Source organism: Haliaeetus leucocephalus, unplaced genomic scaffold (assembly GCF_000737465.1).
Source record: "Haliaeetus leucocephalus isolate CR32 unplaced genomic scaffold, Haliaeetus_leucocephalus-4.0 Scaffold101, whole genome shotgun sequence".
Taxonomy (NCBI): Eukaryota; Metazoa; Chordata; class Aves; order Accipitriformes; family Accipitridae; genus Haliaeetus; species Haliaeetus leucocephalus.
This window is the reverse complement of record NW_010972537.1, coordinates 489,430-511,418: the sequence shown is the minus strand read 5'-3', so window position 1 is coordinate 511,418 and position 21,989 is coordinate 489,430. Positions and strand designations below refer to the sequence as shown.

At 39.8% G+C, this 21,989-nt stretch overlaps 1 protein-coding gene across 1 annotated transcript in view; it reads right to left on the bottom strand.

Annotated features, from left to right (window-relative positions):
- RIC8B (RIC8 guanine nucleotide exchange factor B) overlaps positions 1 to 21,989 on the bottom strand; it is a 42,080-nt gene that overhangs the window by 14,908 nt on the left and 5,183 nt on the right. Inside the window, exons 3-6 of the mRNA XM_010585454.1 lie at positions 21,949 to 21,984; positions 18,550 to 18,597; positions 6,747 to 7,355; positions 3,635 to 3,729 (exon numbers count right to left, since the gene is read on the bottom strand). Coding sequence (XP_010583756.1) covers positions 3,635 to 3,729; positions 6,747 to 7,355; positions 18,550 to 18,597; positions 21,949 to 21,984 — 788 coding nt within the window. The remainder of the gene's footprint in view (positions 1 to 3,634; positions 3,730 to 6,746; positions 7,356 to 18,549; positions 18,598 to 21,948; positions 21,985 to 21,989) is intronic.

Below are 21,989 nucleotides of genomic sequence, written 5' to 3'. Positions count from 1 at the left end.
TTTTCAAACAACTTCATTTAACACTTTTAATAATCTACTTAGGAGCTGCCCTCAGTTTTTATGTTATTAATACAATTTTAACAAAGAATTAGTTAAAGAGAAAGCAAATCAAGGCAATCAAACATAACAGGATTTCTAACAAATGTGCTGGTTTTGGTCTGATCAGACTGGGTGGCTGTTCCATGTTGTGCCATCTCCCTTTTGCTCTTTTAGCAATTGACATTCAGACAACTTCTACGTTTTGGAAAGCTTGTTCTCTTTGTTTTGTTTCTAATTCCTGTTTAAGATACGTCTTTTATATCATGGAAATTATTCCTCTCCAATAATTCAGGAATAGTCAGGAACAAAACAGACTGAAATTCAACAAATATTTGGTGGCTTCAGGCCTTTCATCAAAAGTTCTCTTTTTACCAGTTTCTTATTAAACAACCAAGTTCCCAAACACCTACAAAATTAATTTTCTGGATCACTGTGTCCGAGCTATTCTTTTCAATAAATGAAGCTCGGCTTTCTGATCTTTGTCACTCCACTGACAGTTTTATTTGTGGTAGAGGAGTGTATGAAATTCTCCAGCTACCAGGAAGTCAGTGACTATGCACAGATCTGCACAATAGTGTTTGCATTCCTACTCCAGGGGGTAGAAATACTGCGTATATTACTCTCCCCTTTTCGGCTTCCTAGAGATCATTAATCACTGGGACATGACATCCACCCACTCATGCTCCCAGCCCCCTCCTGATATGCAAATTCAGAAGCAAAGGCCTATTTAGAGCTGCTGAATGCCTTGATTAAAACCTTGTTAGTGGGCAAAAATGGCATTCACTCTAATACGTGGTGCTTTAAGCTGTTCATATTCAAACGTTAAGTAATGACATGACAGAACCACAATAATGACAACAATACCAGGTACTAAATTAGTTAAGATATTTTTATAGGTAATTCTGCTTATTTATTAGAAAGAGTCACACTGACTATCAGTACATCACAGCTCAGGGCATGTATCCAACACCTGATGCTCACATAAAATAAATCCTCAACTTACACATTCAGAGCACAAGCATTCATACAATGTGCTTTTAACAGGCTGCCCGAACCCTTCATTTAAGCATCTTACATTCTGCAGATTTACAAACTTAGAGAAGTGCAAGTGATCAGCAACTCTAAGAAACATACTTATGCCTCCCTGATGCTTCATAAAGTTTATTCTGCATTCAACACTGCTTATATTTTATTCCATTTTTAACATTATTTTCATAATTGCCTTACTGATAGGCTCCAGGTGGAAAGTAGAGCGAGAAGTTGCACTCTGCTCTCCAACTCACACCTCATCTCTAGCAATAAAGATTGCACGGTCAGAATCTAGCATACTGAACAGCCAAAACGATGACGCAGCCTCATTTTTTTAGCTATGCTATGTTAGCTATAGACTGCTAACACAAGTTTACTCATTCATTACTGAAGCTCCTATCAGGAATGGAAGTTTTGCTTCACCAAATATATCAGGGGACTGAAGTGGGGCCCTCTGATCCATGCCCCTGATCCCTCTGAGGATTTGCAGGGTCATTACTTCTGACTGTACCTTTTCTATTCCAGAGCTGCCCTGTGATGAATAGTCTTCGTGGAAAAGCGTATTAAATTATTCAGCTTTTATTGCATCCTGTAGCATTCAAAGACAAAACTCAGGTTCTGCAAATGGGCTGAAATACTTAAATCACAAAAGTCAAAACCTGTGCAGTGCTCTCCTAGCATGTTAAAAAAACCCCGAATATGACATAAATCAAGATTGAGTACGACATGCAGCAATACTATACTTACATTCCTTCTTCTATCAACTTGAGCTAAACAAACTAGCTACAGTTAGCTAACAGAGGGAGAAAGTTGTTTTCCCAGCATAACAGAAAGACTGATGCAGTGCTATACTGAGTCTGATGGAGAAGGGGAAACAACTGAAGTGACAGAAGGCAGTGATAGCCATCCTCATTTCTTTTCTGCTTCCCCCACTTGGAACTATGGAGAATCCTTGCCTTGACTTGGTGTCTCCCTAAGGTCCATGTGGGCAACATCTCTACACAAAATATGCCTTCTGACTTAAAAAAGCAAGGACAGAAATCATACCAATACTACATATTCTCCACAGCTGCCTACTTCTATAAAGCCCTTTTTGGATATCATCTGCAAGCGTTTGCAAAAGCTAAAACCAAAAGGACCTGCATAACATGCATCCTTTTGCAATAGCACAAGATAATTAAATTTTACAGGGTGATATATTTTACAGGGTGATTAGACTAGTCAGATTCCTGGATAAGGAAACAGAACACGTTTTCACAGGAAGAGCATCAGCTGTATAATAATTCACAAGAATATCAGGCAGTCTTGCTGACTATGTACAAGCTTAAATGCTAGAGGATGATCTCTGTCTTCTTGTAGTTGTTGAATTTATCCAAATCTGTTCAATTTTCCCAGCAGTGGGGAACTTATTCCCACCAGTCCTTCCCTTAAACAAGGATGAGAGCACAAAACACCCACCATAAGCAGGAGCAAAGAGAAAACACTGACTGCCTTTTAGGACACACTCAGCACTAACTTTAGTCATGGCAACTACTGCAGCGGTATCCTAAATTATTCCAAACTAGTCTGCACCAACTGAGAAGGGCTCTGATGTAGGATTTCAGTGGTCACCTACTAAGACTGTTGATCTCTAGGAGCTTTCCTAGATTTTAATCAAGTTCATTTAACACTTTCAAGATTGCTGGGTGTGAAAAGCTATATCCTTCTTCCTGGAGACTGCTAGTTCAGAAGATCTTCAAAAGATCCTACACTTAGATAGATGGACATGTCTGAAAAAGAAAATGGCAACACTAACTTTCATTGCAAAGAGATAACATGGGATAGTGTTTGAAGCTACCGTTCTGTCAGGCCCTATGAACAGCTGACCTACTTGGATAAAAATAAGAGTTTCACAGAAAAAAAATCCCGTAACACTGAACAGAGAACCACCACCTCACAAAAAAGACTCTGAACTTTTATTGAATTATTGGCTGCAAGTACATAACAAACAGTTGGGTGCAGGACTGAGGAAAATAACCCAGTGCACCTAAAACTGCAAGATGATTCACTCATCTTTGAAAGAAAATAAAGATTATTACCAGGGAACTGATATTTTTACCTTTAATAAAGCAGCCTGTAACTATCAGAGATAAAATATCAACTTGTTACCTCCATCCCAATCCATCAGAATTTCAAAAGTTACACACAAAAATCTCAAAATGCAGTTTTTCCATCAGCTTCTGTGCAAAACAACAGAAGTTGCATTCCACTTCAACTTGCACTATCCCTACAACTTCCATATGTATTTTCATCCTCAGTTACACACACACACACACAAAATGATTTCAAAAAGGTCAGCTTCATTATTATTGATCAAAAATAACTATCTTGCCAGCCACTTTCTCTCTAGAATAGTGGACATGCTTAACTATATTTCAGGCAAACAGCTTTTATCAAAAAGATTAATAATATTTTACACAAAATTAATATTTTCATTGTTTCTCAGATTTCCAATTTAGTCAAAGTAATTTTTTTTAAAAAAAGTAAATAACCTTTTAAAATAGATTGGCTCTGCAATTCTACCAACCTGTGCAACTCTTCAGTTTTATCTTCGGTAGGGCCCGTGGTTAATAAGCAGTGTCGAAGGATGGCAGCCATGTAACGAAATTGATGAGATTCATTCTATATAAATATAAATTATGAAGATATTTTTTCATTTTGAAGATTGCAAGTGGGGGTTTCAGGTCACTAGAATAATAAAAATTAAAGATGGAAAATACCTATTAGATCATAACATCCATCCCTATCAATAAAAGGACCGTACCTTAGAGTTCACTGAACGCTTAATGCAATGTAACTGTCGCATGCTGGCCTTTTAACTAGGCCTTGTAAAAGCCGCTGGGGACTTTTTTCCAGTCAAATGAGCCTTCACTACTAGAAAACCCTGTTACAAGCATTTACTCAATTTCATACCACTATTCCTAATGTACCACTACTATCTTCCTTCCTGTATTTACACCCGGTTGCCTCTTCATCCATTTAGATTACATATGTTCTTCATTTAATTTGGCACCTCCTCATTTCGACCTTTTGCTGCCAAGTTTGCTTCCCCCACCCAGTCTGCTTCTTTTTCTAATTCACTTGCTTCTGTTCCCTTGATACCTTCTTTCCACTTCCTTAATAAGTTCCCTACTCTCAGCAACCCTATTTGCCCTACTTCTGCTCTCTCCAAGCAATTCCCCCTTCCACTCTCCCACCAGACAGCAGCCGCACAAAAGTACACCGGTAACTGCAGTCATTTAACTGTGTATATCATTGTTCTCGTCCTTTTTCATTAGCTCTTCTTGGCATCCGTCATATGTTCTGGTGTGTCTGACCTAGCACAAAGCGTCCCAATGCATCTTTTGTAACGTCAGCATCCAAACCTGCCAACTGTACCACCTGCGGCTCTTGTCTGGCTTTGCTACTTTGAAATCATCTCCAGTCATTAAATACTGGTGTTTCAAATGGTTCTCTCCCCATTAGGATGGATCTCATTTAGTTTTCTACCCACACGCCTAACCTCTCTGCTCTCCTTTTATTTTCCATCCCGTCTACTGTTTGCAATCTCTTCAAATTCTGCATCTTCAGCCCACTTAATTAACATGTTGTTTACTCTTCTTACAGATCATTAATATTTCCACAGGGATACTTGCTAAGCAGAGTGTCATCTAACTTATCTGGCTAACAGTTTACAACTATTAAAGAGCTCTTTAATTTAAAGGTTCCTTGCTTTTAGGAACTTTTAGTAAAGAGTTATAACATAAGCTTTATCTCAAAAGAGAAAATAAGCTTCTCCCACCCTAGAATGTCTTAAACTCTCAAATAAATAAATAAATAAAGAAGGTTACTAACACCAGAATTTCCTCCAATCTGAAGGAAATTTTGCTGACAGCTGCATGCTTGGGCTCCTTAGGGAAGAAAAGTTTTGTGGGACAAAACCTCCCACATTGCGCAGACAGCAGCCACACAAAACCTCATCAGGTAACACCACAGCTGTCTGCCATTCTGCGGTAAACTGGGCTTTTCATCTCTCAAGATTCCCAGTATTTTGTAAGAGTACACCAACTTCAAGATTCAGATTTCAAGAGCTTACTTCTCAAGAGATGAACATGTACCATAGCTTCATTTTCCAACTTAACACCTGACATTATTTCCTCCACACAGAAAAACTTAATCACAAAGATGACACTTCTCAAACTCTGAGCTAGCAAACATTCACGCTTGACTTTCAGTAATTTTTCTCCACTCAAGTTTCTACCTCCAGAACAGTCACTTGCCTATACAAAGAACCTTCTCTGACAAAGTTAAAGATATTTTTCACAAAGGTCTAAGTCAGGAATATAAACAAGAGAAAAGTCCCTCAGTTACTTTATATTTCCTTAAAATTCGAAGTATTAGCTTCTCTGATTTCCACCCCACCCACCTCCCAATCTTAAATTTCAGGCTTTCTTATTCAGCATATCCTTGAGACATTAAAGCAAAGGATAAGCTTCAGACTCTTCTCAAGTTTTACATTCCTTAATGCTATGATTAATGTTTTATTTGCTGTTTAGTCCAATGCACTAAAGAAAACAATTATTTGTCAATTTTAACTACTGTAAACTTCTGCTTAGCTTTATATGCTGCATATTTACAATGCCCAGTGAAAAGTTAACAACATTGTTTTAGAGACAATACGATGTGGACTAAAACCAAAGATTCCTTATATAATTCTATTACTGTAGCACAGACTTAGGTTATTCAACAAAAACAGTTATCGTCTCTGTTTATAAATTTAGGGATGCAACACATAGGAAGCATATTTGTCTAAGAAAAAAATAGATCTGATGTTACAATAAAAAAACAAGATAAATCTTATTCATAAGACATAACAATGAAAGTGCGTTTGGTTCTTGTACTTGACCTCATCTTAAAAGATCACATTTAAGTCCAAACCTGGTGTTGGGAGGATGGGAGATAAAGATACTAAAACCAGTACCACTCTTTCTTCAGTTATTTGTTAAAAATTAGAGTTGATGCCCATCATGCCCAGAAAAACAGAAGAAAACTAGGAAGACTTCTCAGCTCTAATTATTACCCCGTTGCTATAGTCCACAATCTCCAGAACTGTAACCCTCTGATACACTTAAATTAAAAAGTTTTTCCTAGCCAGCTAATGATTAGTGAAGAGCATTTATTTTCTTCTGCAAATCTAACATTCTTATAAAATAGTCTTTCTTTGCATTTGTTATTTGAAAACATAGAGTTCTAATTTGCACTATATAATCCAGGTTATTCTCCCATTACACAGAAAATGTATGGATTAGATTTTTTGTCTAAGTAGTAACAAGAATAAAAAAGTTATTTTGGTATTCAAAGCAATGAGCATTAAAGACTCAACACCTCTTGAAAGCCCAAGATCATCAATACGTGACACAATCAGAATTCAGACAAATTTTCTCAGACTGATTTTTGCATATAGAGAGAAATTGTAACGCAAAATTTCAAGACTACCTTAGCTGCTATTCTGAAAAATGCAATCATATTCCATCAAAATAAGTATTAAAATCCTTGCCCTGGGGCTTGGACAACAACTGCCTTTTGAGTATCTGCCTGCTCATTCTGGCTCTTGCAGGCTAAACAAAACCAATATAAAAAACACTTTGGCCAAGCCTTACCTCACTGTGGACATTCCAACTGTCAAGTGTTACATTAAAAAGAGCCTTTAGTGCCTCAATGGCACAATCTGTCTCTTGCAAAGATAGTGGAGGCCTGTCACGATCTTCCGCTGCTTTATATTCTTCCGTCCACCTTACACTCAGGGAACTTTCCAAAGCCTGAGTCAAAACGTGCACCCCTTGTAGTTCCTGACGCAACTGCGATCTAATATCTGTGTGCAGAAGCGACAAGAGGAAGAGGAGACGCAAATCAAAGCATTTAATGTCATCAACGAACTCTTGGTCCTTGCACTTTTCCAGAAGATTGCAGAGCATAGCTGCAAGATTCAGTTCCAAACTGAGCTTCTGTGCAACAGCACTATTAAAAATTATGTTACAGAGGCATTTTAAAGCTTCTACTATAACAGGAAATTCAGACACTCTCTCCAAAGGATCTTCCACAATGTCCAGCTTTGCTAGCCTCATAAGGATCTGCATGTTCCTCTTTGTGGTTACAGGCACTAAAACCTTCTTGTCCCTGGAGAGAATCCGGAGGGCCTCCAGGCAAGCAACTTGACAGGACGTTTTTGTGTCTTTTTCAAGGATGTTTAGAATTCCCTCACACAGTTTCTACACAAACACAAACAAACAAAAAAAGGAACAGTTTTAGCATCAAAATGTTGGTGGCAATAGGAAACTACTTTTGCTAAGCTTCCATATAACTTTTGAGTTTTCAGCTGACTTGACCTGAGAAACTAGGTATTCTGCATTAGCTCTTCAAAAGATAAACTACTGCAAAAGACCTCCAAAGATCATCAAAAGCAGTTTTCCTCATGGATACAATCCAAATACATCAACACTGGCAAAAGCATTAAGCCAAAATGGCAGATGCTATCCACCATTGCCAGTTAGGACGTTTTCTCAGCATCAGGACTAAAAACTTGAGCAGCCAGAGTAACAAGGCTAGAGAGAAGTGAAAGGTTTCAAAAATTCGTCAAGGTAGAACAGTCACAACTACAGTACCTGCAACATCGTAAGCTGAGGTTGTTTCAGTGAAGAGGCTGGGAGAAAAGAAACCAAACCAAAATAACTGCTGCTCAATATACAAATATTAGTACTCCATGTTTGGTAACAGCTATAATTTGTGTTGCCACTTCCACCTAATCTACAGACTTCTCCCATCTTAAGTAAGATTCTTAGAAACACTACCTCTGAGACAGAAACATAATGCAGTTTTATTGGAAGACTTAGGCTGTAGCTCTTTTACCAAACCAGCAAAACTGCTGCTCTGTCAACACAGCTTGTTCTTGAAGTTGAAATACTTCACTGATACTTTATACTGACGTGACTGCAGGGGTAAACATTAATCATATAAATGCAGCATGAGAAAATACAACACTCCAAGAATCTGCAGGTCAGAATGATAACATCTGAATTACAGAAGAATTACCTTTTATAAGACAGAAACTGATAAATGGATGATCCATCAAAAGCAAGAAAAGACAGGACAGAAGAGACTGCTTGATGGGGAGGACTCCATAGGGTTTTCACACCTTAAGCTCAGGAGAACACTACTACTCATGGGTACCAGAGCCAGAAGTATAGTTACAAAGACGGTGCCAGATAAGCGGCAATACAAACTGCATTGTACCTCACAGGACACAGTTCCTCCCTGCTTCTCACCCCCCAAGCTTTGTGTCTTGACCACTGACACTAATAAATTACCAAAGAAGCCAGAGAAGCAACTGAGTTGAATAGCCCTAGTGCAGAAGTCCACTTAGGACCTGAAATTCACTTTGCGATCTCAGGCAGTATGTGTCAATAAGAAAGTGATAAAAAAAGCATGGGAATACTAGTAAAGTGAAAAATAGTTCTTCAGGAATGGTCTCTGGAACTGCACTTTTTTCACCACCACCACCACAACAAAAAGGCGGGGAGCACAGCAGCCCACCACCCTGACCCAAAGTTCAAAACAAAAGTTCCACTTGGGACATCCAAGCAAGTTTTGTTACTGTGCTCACTTACAATTAAAGCCAAAACAACAACAACAAAAAAGGTTAAGTCTAAAGCAAATCTAGAACAGACACTCCAGAAGAATAAGGGAGAAAACAACACAAGTCTTCAACAATGTTAAAAGACAATCTGTAAACAAAGTCAGACAGTAGGAACTCACAATATGATTTCTCGTATGCTTGTCCTGGGGTGAAGCCCACCCAAAAGCACCACCCAGACAACCAAGACCTTGTCTACATCTCCACAGCCCTGACTAGATTAATCCAGTAAGAGTTTGAAAACAAGAAGTGAGCTCCACCTCTTATTATCACACAGGCAACATGAGAAACCTTCATCAGAATATATTATAGACGCTGCAACAGTATAAAAATCCATATTTGACCACCTGTACAGGCATATAGGTACTTACCATGGGAATTTCACAGACAAGTACCTGGAAAACGATATTCAAGTACAGATTTTTCAGAGTTCTTCAACATTAATCTAACGCTGCTCCCACCAATCTGTACACCCCCCCTGACTTGAGCTAGTACACTAGACATGCACAAAATGTTTCTGAAGGTGGCATCTTTGAAGCATTTTTTTAAAAAATGCCTAGGAAACAAAAAATGACCAGTCTAGATCCACAGCCAAATTACCTGGTTGCAGCTCAACTTCTTACAAGAATTTTGTTTCTATTGTTAAGAGTTTTCCATACAATTAACTTTGCTTTGCAAGCTGAAGCAACGGTCACGAAGCCTGTTTGGTTTTATGGAGCAGCACAGAATTGAATGGACAGTTCAGAGAACTCCAGAAAAAGGCTAGTGTATTCTGTTCCCTGTTTAAGCACATTTCTATTAGACTTAGCGTTTAAGTCTTCCTTGTTGACATCAGCTGCTACAACATGGTCTGTAATAATTTACCCGAATTCAACAGCTGGTTCACCAACTGGACTCTCCCCTCTCTTCAGGAACTCTGTAACAGTACCATAACAACACCACAAGAAGCCAAGTTACCAGCCTTCCCCAAACCAAGATGCTCAACGAACACTTCAGAGACACAGTGGGCCAAACAGACTGCCTTATCAGTAAATAAATGCAGCACAAAAACCTATCTGATTTGTCATTAACTGTTTCATAACAACATAGTGCTGAAGGTTTCTTCTAGGACTTTGAATACCAAGCATCGCTTCATAAGTTATCCGATCTGATCGATACCCATTGAAATTAAGGGGAGTTTCCACTCATTTTTGTTAGCAGCAGAGCCTATACACATCTTGCATCTGGTGCTCTGGTCTTTAATCTCAGTCAGATAAAACCTGAACACTCATTTGACTACAAAGAGACCAATCCTCCCAAATTCAGACTGATTTTTTTTTTCCCCCCCTAAGTTGCACCCACCTGCTGCCATGGAAGTGTCACTGCAACGTGTCAAAAGCACTGCAGGGGAGATCCCAAAGGGCACCAAACTCCCACTGACTTGCCATGGGAGGTGGAAGCCTAACCCTCCCTCCGTACATTTGAAGACTATCCCTGCAATTTAATTAAAGATTATAAGAACCGTCATCTCATGGCTTCAAATCTTAGTGAAATGCAGCAACAGAAGATTCTTAACTCTGAACAGCTGTACTAAAGATAGATACTAAATAGAACACAAGCATTTTTTTTGAGATTTAGCAACATACTTATAACTTAAAAAAACCAAACCATCCGTGTGCTTGTAAGGTGCTTCATTTCCTGCATATTCCTGAAGTCTTGGCTGTATAAAAGATTTCACAATACAAGCAAGGCTAAAGTTTATTTTTAAAAGCATTAATTATAGTGTTATGCATCCTATATTAACAACTAAGCCATCACACACTTAAGAACAGGTTACTAAGCTTCCTAGCCATTACAGCAAAATACAGTATTTTTTTTTAAGACTCACATAAGTGAAAAACACATAGGAACTGCTGACAAAGTTCTCTGGAGTTATACCCTGGTGAGCCATCAAGAGTGATTTTAAAGGAACCAGCGTTCAGTTATGAAACCGCCACTTGCAATACTGCTGATATCCGTGACAGTGAACGACTGCTGGCTGATCTCAAGTGCCAACAGGAGCTTAGGCAAAAATAGAGCATTTGATTATAGTTGAAGAGTTATCCATGGAAAGTTTTGAAGCAACAAAACAAAATTCATCCTATGAGGAAATTGCCTTGCAGACAACTAAAACCAAATGCTATACAGCACATTTTCTGCTTTCTCCTTGACAGTGCAAGGGAAGTGATGCACAGACAGAAGAGAAACAGGAAAGGATGTGACCACAAAAGTATTATTATCCTTTTCATTTTCTTTAGGTGGTGCTTTTTCTACCACCCTGTAGGCCATTAGCATGGCATAAACTAAGGGGCACAGATGTTATTTGGCTGGAAATGAAAGCAAGTGAAAGAATTCACACAGCAAGGTACTTCCCCTTTCACAAAATACATGGCGATTGTCCTAGTTCCAGGGTTTTATTGCTAACCCCTAAATTACTGTATGACTTTAATATTTCTTTTTTTGAGTTCTATCCTTTCAACATTCAGAAGGGAGTTTGACTTTCATCAGTCATGCTACAGCAAGAAGTGTTTTTTCATATAGTTTTCCACAGAATCAAGGCAGTTTCTAGTCTTTTTAAAAAATTTTTTTAATTGTAAAATACATTAACTTCTCTGAAATTCAAGAATTCTCAGCTTTCGTGCTAACAGTAAGGTTAAGACAGAGCAATACACACTATTCCTTTTGTCTGTGCTGTAGTGTAATGGTAAAACATTTTAAAATTTTATTGCATGTTAAAGCGGGAAGCTCAGAAACACCCATTTGTTATCTTGTCTCGATGAGTAAAATATTAATCTATTTTGGTCCTTTATCCCAATAGCATAAATGCTTGATGCTAAGAAGCAACACGGTCCTATAGAAAAAGCAGTATCCTGAGATACAAGAGACCTGTGTTTTCTTCCTTACTCAGCCACACACCCATTGTGTGGCTTTAGGCAAAAAGGTATCGTCTCTTTACTTCCAATTTTCTTTCACTGTCTTTATTTACTGGCTTATATTTTCCAGGCTCAACCTCAGCTGGGGATACTAGGTGCTTGTGCAAAACAGGGTACTTCACGATCTTGCCCTCTGGTCCTCGGGTGTCTGCATGTGAGGTCCTCCTCCACCTCCTCTCTTTGTGTTTGAAGATGTTTAGAAAGCACACTTGACCTATATTCACTTTTTTCAATTCACAGACCACTAAACTTTGGCTACATTACGTCAGCTGAATTTACTGTAGCTTCTCAACACCAGAGTAATAAATGTCTTGGTGAGAAAAGGAGACAATTTCCCTTTATTTGCTTCTTCCTCTTTGGCAAATCATTCTCTTTACTTACACAGACCTTTGGACTAGAGGAGGAACAAGGGAATATAGTCTCCATTCTGCAAGTATTCAAATCCAAGCAAACACCACTGCTTGCTTAAATATAGCATTTAATTTAGACACAGATTATTCAGTGCTAGAGAAGCTGCAATTCAAAGGTGAACAACAAAAGTTCTGCTAAACATTACAGAAACAGAATGCCTACTTTATATCTCCTTTTCTGCACCTTTATTTCTGAATTACACCATAGATGCCGTAAGTACCAGGAGAGGTACGCTTCTTAGCAATCAATTTTAAACTAAAACAAGGGAAAAAAACCCAAACTGTTGTCAAATTGACTTGGAAATACAAGTTGCTACCACATTGCTCCCATTTTCCATCCACCTCTGTGACAGAGCATATTAGTAACAAAATTGCCAGAAAAGTCCATCAGGAACAGAAATTCTACAACAGCAGAACACAGGAGGTGCGCTTGGTTTTGTATTGCCTTCACTCATTTCTCAAGATCAATGTTCCTAAGACTTCTTTGTATACTTCAAGGCATAAATACATCCCTCTTGATGGAACAGCAAGTGATATTAGCACACAGGAAGCAATACAAGTACATCAGACTTAACTAAATTCTTACTGTACTTGTTAGGCTTAACTTAAACAAAAACCAAGCTTTGTAAAGAACCATCCACAAAAATCAAATGTGTCCTTCACACTCTTCTTTAATAGCTAGGAAAGGAAAGTCATAGGCCTAACAGTGAGTGCTTGCTCACTCTTTTAGCATGGGTGAACCAGAAGCCACCATATCTTTGGCCTCATCAAGTATTATGGGCCAGAGCACAATTTATTTAGGAGAATGGGAACATCATAAGTGGTACCAGGTCATGCTTTCCTTCTCCTGCACTGGCTTAAGTCCATCTAGTTCACTTTGTCTTCTGACACATGCTTTTTAACATTTTCAAATTTCAATTTTAATTAAATTATCTCTAGTGGTTCAAGAGAAGTACGTTCTTAATTCAATTCAGCCTAATTCTGCAGCCGTTCAGTGGTGAGAATGGTTAATGAAATCAGCTGTACTGCCAAACACAAAGTTCACAAAGAACTGTATTTCCCCAACAGGTCGTATAGGTCTGCTATTGTCTACCCATCTGTATTGTTATCTATTCCTCAAACTTACCTTATACTTTACTCAAACATGAAGATTCATATCAGACTCTACTCAATTTTCAGGTAGATGAAAGGAATGTTAGCAGTAACCACAATGAACCACACATTAATTTTTACAACAACTCTTAAGTTTCTGTGGCCCTCAAAGTTATTCAGAAGCTTCTCTTAAAACACAAGTCCGTCTCCATCTCATATAAGGCAAAATCAAGCATTTTACATGTTTCTTATATTTTCAGTAGATTATGCAAATCAATGTTGCAGAAAACCAAAGAGAAGCTATGTTTCTGGCAAGTCAGAGATAAGAGATTCCAGGAGCAAAGAGGCATAACTTGGAAATGCTGAATAAGAATGTTGGCTGATCATTTCTGCTAACAGGAACAGCATTAAAATAACAAAATAATTGTTTTATTCTGCTATTAGGTTTCAGAGTTAAGCATCCAAGGCATTAAGAAAGTAAGCCCAAGAGTATTTGAAATGTTAGTTCAAGACTTCATTTTCTCTGGAAGTCAAGACAACATTTATGTAATGCTTATTATCAACTGTGCTGAATAATGGGACAATTAGATAACCTCCTATGAAAAGGCCATGCCCAACTTTTGCCTAGTCTTTCTGGACAGATGTGGGCAGGGAGGGAAGGTGCGCACTTGTATTCCTTGAGGATTCAGTCTGCTTCACTTCAGAATTTCATTGCTCAGCCCGTATCGACAGCGGGAGGGTGGCCTGTTTGGCAGGAACCTGCCAGCTCTGACATGGCAGAGTTCCAAGTCGCAGGTTTGGACATGTGAGAGCTTAGGCTAGACGGTACGCCACCGGTAAGGTGAGGAGCACGCACAGTAACCCATGTCAGAACCGGTGGGATAAACACCTGGTTCAGAGTCACAGAAAGGTGAAATTCTGCATAGCTGCACTCTCAGCAGCCCTCCTTGCCCTCCCCACTGAACAGGGAGAGGGAAAACCCTTTATAACCTCTGTAACCCAGTGGTGAAAGAAGGGTTTTAAAAGGAGAGATGGGTTTCACTGGCTTGACATAAACCTTAAGAGATGTAAAAACTAAAAAATGCTGGATTGGAGTGGGCAGGACCAGAGGGAATTAGAACAAATGCTTAGTATTAATGAAGGACACTCAGTAACTTTTCTTCTCTTACCGACTGGCACTCCCCTAAGGGGCTTCAGTAAAGTCAGAACAATAACAACAACAATTAATACTAAGATACCACACAGTGTGCCCACAGGAGCGCTTGAGCTTAATATTTTTATAGGACATTCACTAAAAGACTTTACAAGCTTGCAACGAAGTTACTGGGAGGAGAAAAGTTCTGTGCCTTTGTGGCTGCAGGAACCTTCAGACCTCCCAGAAGTGTCACAATGTCAAGAGCACTATCTAATAATGACGTTCTTCTGAGACTTAGAGCGTGACAGCATCTTGCTCCATCAACATACTTTACTGCTTCTATCCTTCCAAAGTTCAAATACAGTACAGTCCACAGCCTTAAGGAATCTCTCTACATCATGAGTTTAATTAGGAGAGAAAAGTCCCGCAATACATTTGATATGATTTACCATCACCTATTTCAACACCTTTAAAACATTCAGCAATGCAGGGGAAAAGATTGTTTTAGTGATTTTCTTCACAGTAGAGGAGACCTTGATCCATTATGTTCAAACTGAACCTGAACAATAAATCAAGAAAACTGATCTCAACTTTAAAGATTTGTATTACAGGACTGAGCCAGTAAGACAGTAAGCCGGAGCCAGTAGAGTAGAAACGAGATGTTTTAAGTACTACAAGAGGTGAAGCAGACAAAACATAAGGAGTCGAACAGGAATTATGTCAGTTGTGAAGACCCTACCATTTCAGGTAAGAATATGGCTTATGAGTAATATTCTTACATTTGGCTGCTGCTTCCTTTTCTTCCCTTCCTCCCCCAAACTCAGCATCTTCATCTAATGTAAAAAGTCAGTCTTGCTTGCTATCTTGGATAGATTTACTTTTTCTGTGATATCACCTAGGCAAATGGTGCTGTAGCTCCTTCCAGTTGTGGAATGCCGTGGCTAACTAGGGAATCAGTACTGATAGATGTTTCCAGGACACCAACAGTGCTGTGATTTTCTTACCATTTTAAGTCTGTAAACAGCACAAATGTGTTGCTACTTCAGGAGCAGCATTTGGACACGTCAAGGTATAAATAATGGAGAACAAAGCTATTAAATGATGAGAAAGTGGTTCTAAAAAAACCTTTCCTCTTTGTACTAGTACATGTGAGGCTTGAGCTGAAGTGCCTGCTGTGCCACATCGAGAGGGAGACACTACGCCTCACTCTCCAAGGCGACTGCCCAGTCAAGTTACCAGATATTCATTTTCTGGAGTTGATTCTAGCACAGAACTAAAGAACCAACTGTTTGTGTCAACCGTGCCACCCTGCTGTGAAGTGTTGCAGTTCTGAAGACTCAACCTTTTCCAGCAAAACACTGTCAAGAACTTCTTGGCTGGCTGAGACAAATAAATATTTTAGATTTCTAAGAGCTGGTTAAGCTCCTCTGAAGCAACCACACTGCCTTAATTTCAGCTGCTATTCCAAAACACATTTACCTCTGGTTGGCAATTTCTGTGCTGTTTACAGACACAAACTGAAAACAGGCTTTCAGAAATTCCTGTTTTTTTATTAGTATATGACAAGTTAAGAAGGAATGGCACCAACTTGATCTGCCTGGTATCCGAGTAGATCACTCGGTACAACACAGGTTGCCAACTGATTTATATCCATAGTACCCATCATGTAGCCAATGCAGACACGTACATCGTTAAACAAAACAACCAGGACAAGCAACAGCTCACATTACAATCTCATGGGTTTTATCATCCTGTGATTTATTAAAGTCCTGTGGCTACATCCAGATAGACAAGCTTGATAGAATTACCTCTTCCTGCCTTCTAGAGGACACAACCTACCTTCTTCCTGGAGTTCAGTATTCCAAACTCACTGGTGATTTCATTAGTTTACAGCCTAAAGCATCATGATTTGATAGCTGTATTATGGCATTACAACTTTTGCTGTGTGATTTACCCAGCTTCTACAGTCAAGCCACAGTTTTGACCTTTCTGTCTTTCATATTTTACAGCATCACTGTTGTATACGGATTGTCCTCTCCCTACCAGTACCCAACCTAGAAAAGCATAAAGCACAGTTACACCTATGTTACGATACAATTACACTATAGACAGAACCCTGCTGTAATTCTAAGGTCATGGCTGAAGCTGTGCGGTGAGGCAGAGAAAAAACTTCCATTGCTATTGTTGATCTTTTACTTGCACTCTTGCATAGACATGAATGACTTAGAAAGTCTGTGAGGCTTGCTGGAGTAAATAACTAAAAGCAAATTTACTCCTAGGCGTGAAGGAACCCAATATGCAGCAAGAGACTGGTAAGAAGTATGTATTGCATTCATCAGGTTATATGACAAATTTCCAGTAGCACCAGAAACCAAAGACAAAATCTTGAAGTCCCTCTGTATTTGCCCCCATACATGAACTTCAAGTCTGCTACATGACTCATTATGGATTGTGATCCTTTGTCTAGACTCTTTCACTGCAATCACTCTAAGCTACCAGCAGCAGAACTGCAAATACTATCAAATTAAGTGTATTTTGGTTTTACGAAACAAAAAATGGAACTTGTTTCTGAATTAGCATAAGGCTACATCATGCAGTCTTTGAGCAACCCCCATTAATTTTGGTGACAACTTGAGTAGTTTGCTCTTAGCAAGAGCATGTACTATTTTACCTTTCAATTTAAAGCATTTTTATTTCTTACCTTAACTGAAGAATGAGAGTGCTCAATGTTTTACAGATACTAAGGATACTGAGCATGTGCAGTTGAGTAGCTGTTAAAAAAACCCCAACCAATAAAAAACCCAACCACACACAAAGTCATACACTCCTCCACACCCCTCAACACTCATTGTCTTTATTTAGCTTTTGCCAATTTGGTTTCTGATCTATTCTCCTTTCCTATGTTCTCTACTTAGTATTCAGTTTTCCAGACAAGACACTTTCTCATTCTCAATGTAAAAAGAGGTGGAAGGGATGGGGAGGAAAGAGAGGGAAGAACACAAACACAATAAGAAAATCAAATCAAGATCCCATCTGAGTTCTTCTATAGATCAAAAAGGACACACCAAGTCCATCACCACATTACTGAACATCAGCTTCAAGTAAAGCCATAAAGCGAAGCTAATAGGTCTTCGAGTCATCTGTGTAATGAAGAATTGTAATTTAAGATTACAGTACACATAACTGATGGTTTTGTAAATGCAAAGGATAGAGAAATTTATCATCCCACCCATTTCTACCAGAAAAAGACCTAATACCTGAAAATATTTAGATTTTGCACAAAATCATGGAATGAATCAATGTGTGTCCAATTTGAGACAAAGTATCCTTGCAGGAACCTTGCAATTCTGATTTCAAGCTCCGAGTTTATTTTGCAAATAGCAGAAACATGCAGCCTCATTCACTAATGGACATTTTCTGAAAAAATATGCAAATCAGCCCAAAAACTAGAGAAAAGAAAGGAAGGGTCTTGTCATTAGATATTATGCCATAAAAACAACAACAGAAAAAGAAAAGAATTTAAAAAAAAATCAACGTCCAAGCTTTAAATGCAAGGCTGTGGGTGGATCTCAAGGGACCTGTTAAGCCCTGACACACCTGTAGAGCTCCATGCTATAACACACAAACACCTCCCATCTTTGTAACCTGACATGGACAGTCCACATTCTGCTGCTTACAGCTACCTTTGGATTAACAGGCTTCTGTAGTAGCTCTGTCTCCCTTACAGCTCCATAGCTTTCTTCTGTACTTATCCCTTGATCTTAATCTCTAATATTATCTAAGTATCTAACATACACAAGAAATACATCTGTGATATTGCTACCTGCTGAGAAGAGAGAAAATGGAAAAATGTATTGCAAAATCTTTATCTCAGTAGATACAAAAGAGTTTTATTCCTTCACCCCATCCCAAATCTGTACCCAACAAAATTATTTATGGGCTCTTCTGTTATTACTTTTATTCAAGACAAAGGGGTTTTGCTAGGGGAATTTGCTTTTCTCGTTCAGAAAAAGGGGGAATGGGTAGTTGTCATGTCTCTTGCACTGAAGAAACAAAAATTAAAACAGAACTTTATAATCACTACTTGCACCATTTCACAATGGCAGCTAAATTAAGACATTGCTTTTACTTTTTTTATACTTCTAACCAGAGCAGGTATGAAGCTCGATAGCCTATTTTACTTACCTTTCTTTTGTCTTCATCTGCTGGATCAAATCTGAAAATAGTCCGATTCTGTAAAGAAAGAGAAGAGTCTGGATTTGTTACATGAACATAGCTGCTAAGTACGTAACACCTGCAAAACTATTATAAAAATTTAGGAGTCTGGTTAAAACCAGCTTCAGATAATGAGGCCATAACCATGTCAACTCATGCCCTTTTCCTGTTCTACCCAACAGCAAGAGCTTTAATAAGTAGGTCCAACCAACAATTCCACAATTATTACTGGTGCAGAGCAAGGCATTATCTGCGGGCTGTGTTTCTGATGCAAGGTAACAACCTCGCACATGGCACTTCACAGGGTGAAAAATGTTAGCTATAGCCTTGTGTTTTACAAATACCTTATTACTCAGACTCTTCCCCAAGCATTTCTTGTTTACCAGATTCTGACTGCACTTTAAAGCGTCCCAAACCAGAAGAACCATGGTATAACCTTGCCCAGAAAACAAGTAGTACAAATTAAATAATCCTTACTACAAAAACTACCTGTTTCCATATCGTGGCAATTTCCAAAACACATTACCAAGGTATTTGTTTCTCTGGTACAGTTAAATACAAGATAGACATGGTCTAACAAGGAATACTTATTTCCTGTTAAACACTTCAAATAGTAATTGATTCTAGTTCTACATTAGTATCCTGAAGTATGTTATTAGTGAAATATTACTCATACGACATGAAGTTCATTCTGCCAGTCAAAGAAAACAGCAGTAATAGCACAGTTGTTTTAATGACATTTTAAAACTTCCAAGCTAAATGATTAAGCATGATGAATAGCTTCTAAAAAAAATTAAAACCTCAATTTCTGTTATTTCTAATACACAACTTGCTACATCATGCAAGTGACTGAAAAACAAAAGTGACCCTCCATAACGCACTAGTGGGCCTCTTACCTTTCATGACACAAGCTCACAATTCACAGAAAAGCCTTGGACATCTACCCTACCATAAAGGGTTACCAATATCAGTTAGATCCTTGAGGATGGTAGGAAACTAATTCCCTGCCCTTCTCTTACAGGGCTCCCTGTAACACCACTGAACCACACAAGTTCAGCAGAATGCCAGCCAAAAGCAAGTGAACATTAAATGATGAGCAATTAACCAAGAGAAGGCAATCTTTGCATTTGCACATGAACATTTTTGGAAATTTACAAAAGAAATCTAGCAACAGCATAAGTAGTCTAAGCCCTGGAGGAGCAGAGATTTGGAACAATCATTGCAAACAGGACAGCATAGAGAAGCAAGAACAGACCTATTACTTTCTCTCATTATAGTTATTCTATAGCCACCTGCACCTTAAAACTACACTTAGTCCATCCTTTCTCTTCAATTAAAGTGTATTTAATTTGTTATTTGGAAAAAAACCTAAGGAAACCTAAACCCCAGAAGAGGCATGGGTAAAGACTGGGAACCTGGAGCACTTTTCCCACTCTTTGCTAGCCCACGGGCAATATATCTGAGTTAGTAATGCATTGCACAGGAAAAGCGATGTAGGAAACATTGAGGCAAACTTCTTAACAAGAAACACACTAAGAGAAATGTCATATTGAGACAGTATTAGAAGATTCCCATCCCACTTCAAAAGTGGTATTTAGCTACACACATAACTCCAAGGGTTCATTTGAAGACTTGAAATGCCAGAATCGAAACCAGCCATCACTCTGTCCTCGACAATTCAACTTAAGCCTAAATAATTCATCTGCGGAAGCTGCTGAGAAGGCATAAAATCCAGTACAGCAAACTTAAGAAACTATGTTTGTGCACGCTTTTTGACCGAACACATTTAACAAAGGGTCACTTTCAAGAGTAAAGACAGGAGATAAAAGGCTTCCTCAGTCAGAATCTTTCTTCTGTACCTTAGAGGTCAGTGAGTTAAAACAGTTAGATGTGTCTAATGAACTCTAGATCTACCAATCCTTCAGAGAAAGTGCCCTGCACCTGCATCAATCTCTACATTTGAATTGCAGCTGCACAATGGAAGCTTACCTCAAGGCTGTTGCTCAAGCTGCTTCTAGAAGCTCAAGTTTGAGTGAAGATATCAGTTACCGCCATTGTTAGACTTAAAACATATTGCACGCAAGACAGCAAACTTCCAGCCATCTCTTGGAGGCTGAAGAATAACCATACACCAATCCACATTCATCTGGCTTTTCTCCTAATCACAGGGCTAGGAATCTTTAACTAAAAACCTGAATGTTTGTTCCTGTAACAGATTACTAAATTTCAGCAGACAGTTACGTCAACACAACTGCACTTAAATTACATCCAAGGCCAAACTCTGAGCCAGTAGCAGCTTTAGAGGTGTGTACCAGTCACAAAAGCGTCTGCGCAAAGGACAGACACCTGATGGGTTGAGACATGATCTTTAGAAATGGACTATACTGCTCTACTAAAACCTAGGTGTCAAAATGTCCCTATCAGAGCAGGAGAAAAAAAAAAAAGTAAAATTCCACCTAACACCCAGCTTCACTCCAGTTTCTACTTCGCAACATTACCAGGAAATCCCTTCACTTCTTGACTTGGCGTACACATATCACGCTGTAATGGCGGCAGACACCAGGTACTCTTTAATACCTGTCAGCATTAAAAGCCCAACCTGTTGTAACCCTGCTTTTAGCCGTCTCCCCTTTCCCCTTTGCTTGGCCAGAAACGCAGAACCATCAAGTAAGGTTTGGCCCGTTTTACACCGTTTTACGCAGGTCCCCTCCCGCTGCAGAGGACACGGTCACCGCCGAAGCGGTGCGAAGGTCGCTCTCCCTCAGACCGGCTAGATCCGGCGACAAGGGCCTGCCTGCCTCGGGCAGGTGAGCAGGTACGCGACGACGGCATCCAGCAGGCTCCGGCGTTATCCTGTCCGGCTTCTTCCAAGAGCTCTAGGCAGGTCGAGAGACTTCTGAGGCAAACTTAAGGCTGTGGAACAGCCTGGTCACCCACAACCCGCTACACTACCCGGCTGGTGGGATCAAGTAGAGGCAGGGCAAGAGGCTTGGGGGGGCGGGGGAGCCTGGCAACGGGCTTGTTCTACCGGCGACACCGCTGGCTTTGTGCTCCCGGGAGAGTCTGCCTTCCCCTGGGCACTGCCCTCGCTCGCCACCCCGGTACCGCACGGGGAAGCGCCGAGGCCGTACCGGGCGCAGGCCGCTAGCTAGGGGAACGGCAGCAGAAGCGGTGACCGCTGGGGACCCACCGCAGAGCCCAGCCCAGGGCGGGGGGGCGCAGCGGCAAGAACCCCGGCCAGCCCGGGACCCCCGCGGCCCGGTGCCGGCGGTGCTGCCGAGGGCGGGACGGGGCGGCGACACCGCCGGGGGGGTGGGGGAGGAAGAGGGAGACAAGACGAGACGCCCGCCCTCCCCAACGGCCCGTTACCTCCTCGTTGTACCGCGCCAGGACCCGCTCCACGGCCTCGG